Source organism: Letharia lupina, assembly GCF_014066315.1.
Source record: "Letharia lupina isolate WasteWater1 chromosome Unknown contig_17, whole genome shotgun sequence".
NCBI classification, from domain to species: Eukaryota; Fungi; Ascomycota; class Lecanoromycetes; order Lecanorales; family Parmeliaceae; genus Letharia; species Letharia lupina.
This window is the reverse complement of record NW_023502986.1, coordinates 1128982-1133523: the sequence shown is the minus strand read 5'-3', so window position 1 is coordinate 1133523 and position 4542 is coordinate 1128982. Positions and strand designations below refer to the sequence as shown.

General features: G+C 23.3%; 1 protein-coding gene across 1 annotated transcript; it reads right to left on the bottom strand.

Moving 5' to 3' along the window:
* Nucleotides 1-1059: 1059 nt before the first annotated feature.
* On the bottom strand, nt 1060-1785 carry HO133_003430 (uncharacterized protein; the record flags this gene model as incomplete). Its single annotated transcript, XM_037294352.1, is given in 2 exon segments — nt 1060-1325; nt 1338-1785. The coding sequence occupies 2 exon segments, from the start codon at nt 1783-1785 to the stop codon at nt 1060-1062; spliced, it is 714 nt and encodes a 237-aa protein (XP_037149733.1).
* Nucleotides 1786-4542: the final 2757 nt, after the last annotated feature.

Here is a 4542-nt window from a genome sequence, read left to right as displayed (position 1 = left end):
TCTTATTAACTTCTTATTAATCTCTATAAATTATAAAAGAAAATATTAACTCATTTAATTCTTAAATATTATTAAATTAGTAGAATTCTTATTATAAAGATAATAAATTCAAAAGGTAAGTAAATAGATTAAATATCGGATTCTTTAATTATAATTAAAATAGATTACTATAATTATAGAGAATAGTATATTAAGCTAGTAAGAAAGAATTATTATTATCTTCTTATAACGATATCGAATCTAAATTTATATTTTAGAATAAAAATATTTATTAGGATTTAAGCGAGTCTAGCAATTACTATATTAATAAGAATTTAAATTATTATTAATCTTATTAGAAAGATAAAATAGATAAATACTTTATAGAAGTTATAAAGTATCTTACTAATATAGTTAAAATTATTTCTATTCTAATAACTCGCTATTAATATTACTATTATTATAAGATTTTCCTCTTTAATAATAAACTTTATCGCTATCTCGATAATTTAGATTAAAATTATTATTATAAATCTTTCTTATATCTAAGCTTTTTATTTAAAAAATAATTAGAAATTTCTTTTATAATTTAAATATATTCTTCTATCGAGAAATCGCCTAGAGATTCTTATTTTTTTATTAAGAAATCTTTTATTAGAGAGTCTCGCGAGCTTAATTCTAAAGAATAAGGTTTTATTAGAAAAGTTATTAAGTTATTAATTAACTCTACTTCTAAAATTAATATCGACTATACTTTTTATAACTATTACTATATAAGAGTTATTATTAAACTACTATTTAATAAAAAAGTTAAAAAGAATTACTTAAATATAAATTACTTCGTTATTCTAATAAACTAAATTTATTTAAATAAAGTATTTTTAAATTTATTAGTTAAGAATATAGCTAGCTCTATTATAATAAGAGATTTAGAATCTAATAGATATAAAACTTCGAAATATATAATTATATCTCTTTATTTTTTTAGTAAAAACGCTATAGCTATAACGTTACTAAAAGAAATCTATATTATTAATAAGCTTAAAATAAATATTCTAGTCGATATAGATATTATAATATCTAAAGGGATCGATATTCTAGGGCCTCATTCAAGCCTTCCTTCACGCTGACGTGTGCAAAGCGGCCAGCGGCTACCGAGTACACATGGAAGCAGTGCATCATGTGGTTATGGCCATTGACGTCCTTATCCTCCTTGGCCGGGGTAGTATGCATGTGGGCTAGTTTGGCGAAATTTTTGGTCTTGAAGGTCCCGAAGAAGATTTGTTTGAAGTACTTGACGTCCACACTTCGGAACCTTTCAGCAATACTAAGAAAGGGCTTCTTACCTTCCGTATGACGAAAGGGGACCCCTCTTCTTTCCTCCCAGTCCGATTTAGAGTCGGATGAGTCCGAATCCGATGTGTCCGAGTGACGATGACGATGACTGCGGCTGTGGCGGCGGTGGTGGCGGCGTGACTTATGAACCCTGCCCTCGTGAGGATGGCGATTGTTTCGCTCCTCTTGGACCTTGGATAGCTGGGCTATCAATTCTTGAAGATCTACTTTGGCAGCAGGTGGGGGCGTTTCATCCACCTGGTCCGGGCTCATGGTACCCGATGACGTGTCGTGTACGAGGATGTCCTCGCGGGGGGGAGGTGTTTTGGCCTTGGTGGCCTTGGGAGCCTTTTTGGCCTTGGGGGCCTTGTTGGCCTTGTTGGCTGCGTTGGAGGTCTTTTTGGTGACTTTGGAGGCGGGGGTGACACGTTTGGCCGCTTTTTTGGACCTGGTAGCAGCGGCGGGGGCCATTACGAAATATGTAAGAGTATGGAGTGTGTTTGTGGTAGTTGGATAGTGCTTGTGGTAGTTGAATGAAGGCTAATTTGTATAGACTCAACTACGAAAGAAGAAGAAAAATGATATGGCTCTGAAAGAGACGAAATCGAATGAAGAGCCGTTGACAGGTGCAAAACAGGTGGCTATATAGCTCGTACTAAACACCTGTCCCCAACCCCTTGCCGGGGTACCAACAGGGGTACCAACAAGGGTACCAACAGGGGCGAACGGCTGATCAAACAGCCACCAACGCTATGGCCTCATAATGGACCCACTAACCCACAGTCCCACTGTTGCGAAATATAAAATTTTTATAAAATCTATAATTTTAAATAAATTAAGTCTCTTATAATTTAATTTATAAGAAGAATAATTAAAGATAATATTCTTATTACTTAGAAAGACTTTATTATTTATTTAAAAAGTAATTTTTTATTAATATTTATTAGTTTATATAATTATAGTCTTCTAAACGCGATCTATATTACTTTAAATATACTTAAAAACTTATTTTATATAATTCGTAATATTCTTTATTTAAGTAATATTAAGATATTTATAAATAATTTTATAATTAATAATATTTAAGTTAAATATTATTTAAGAATAAAAATTTTTATTAATAAGAAAAGATAGAATATTAGTAATTAATAAAATAGTATTATTATCGATAAATTTAATATTAGATAATTATGTTATCTAATCGTTTTATATATATTTATAATATATTTAAAAATAACGCTTTATATTCTAATTTACTCGCTTAATTTATTTATTAATTTTAAAATAAAAGATTATTAATAACTTAACTATAATATCTAATTTCTTATAAAAAAAACTTTTATATAATAATTATAAATTAAAGATTTTAATCTAATATTATTAAGACTAATAAATAATATAAATAATATATTTCTTTAAATAGTAAATTAACTATTTTTTTAATAATAGTATTTTTATTAATATTAAAATAAATTATATAATAATATTTCTTAATAAATTAATTAATTACTATTTAAATAGCGTTATAGCTATTAAATATAAGTAAGTCTATTATAAAGTTAATTAATATATTTTATTATCGTTTCTATAGAATTAATAAAGATTATAATAAATTATATTCTCGATTATAAGATATCTTAATTCTTTATAAATATAGTAATTTTAAATATAAGTAATTATAATAGTTCTTATATCTCGCTAATAATACTCTCTTTTAAATAGTTTATAAATATATATTATCTTAAAATAATTATAGAATAATTAATTATATATCTCTTAAATAATATTAATATATATATTATTAGATATCTATAAATGATTCTTATAATAAAGTACTTCGTTCTATATAAAATACTTATTAAAAGTAATTTCTTAAAACTTATTTTTACTTTTAATAATAATATTACGAATTTTTATATAATATTTATTCTTCTTATTAGCTTTTACTATTTTATAATAAATAAAATTATTAATTATATATATATTAATATTTTTATTATTTAACTTTAATTAATTAGAAATAAAAATTATTTAATATTATTAATATAATTATTAAGAAAAGTAAAGGCTTTTATTAAATAAGATCTTTCGCTAAATAAAATTAAGATCTTAATAAAAAATTACTTATTTAGAAAATAAATTCTTTATTATAATAATTAATTAAGTTATATTATATTAATTAGATTATTACTTCTAATAAATAATAGTAATATTAAAATCGTCTTATTAGTGTTATTTCTTTACTTAATAAGTATTAAGAGCTTTAATAATTAAGTCTATCTTTTTCTAATAAGTATTAATTAAAAAATATTATAATTCTTTAATAAAGTCTTTTACTACGTTATAAGAATAATTTTATTATATATACTTTCGAAGTAATTACTTTCTTTTCTTATAATCTTTCTTTTCTAAAAACTTCTTCGATTATCTATTTAACGATATTATTAATCTATTTTATATTAAAATTGCCGAGCTTTTACTATCTATTAAGAAGTTTTTTTTAAATTAAAGTTCTTTCTAGATTAATAATCTCGCTATATCTTTCTTCTTAAGAAAGAAATCTCTCTTAAAAAAAAAGCTTTCCCTTAAAAAATTTAAATCTTAAACTTATCTAATTCTTACTTCTTTATCTATTTTTATAATTATTAATATTATTAATTAATCTTTATAATAGCTTCTTTAAGATTCTTAATCTCTATAATAAATTCTATTTCTAGAAATATTATAATTCTTATATTCTAGCTTTCGAAATTTCTCGAAAGTAATTACTCTTTTATAAGTCTTTTTAATAAGAATATTTATTATTTAATTACTTAAATTATTAGAAGTAACTTTAGATCTTTTTAAATTAATTAAGATATTTTTATAAGAGATAAATATACTAGAGTATAATTATAGTTTATAGAAGTATTAAGCTAGTCTTATAACTAGGCCGTTAATAAGGCTACTCTTTAAGATATTTTTAATATCTTCGAAAGAAATATTTTAATATTTTATTAATTTAAAGATTTTTTATTTATTAATATTACTCTATATACTTTCTCTATAATTATCTCTTTCGAATTAAATTTCGAAAATATTAAATTTATTACTAGAGCTACGTCTATAAAAGAGATTATTTATACTTACTCTATCAAATCTAAAATATCTTTTTAAAAAGATTAATCTTAGAGAGAGTTTAGATTCTCTTAATAATAATAGATTATATTATAAAGATTACTTCGAAAT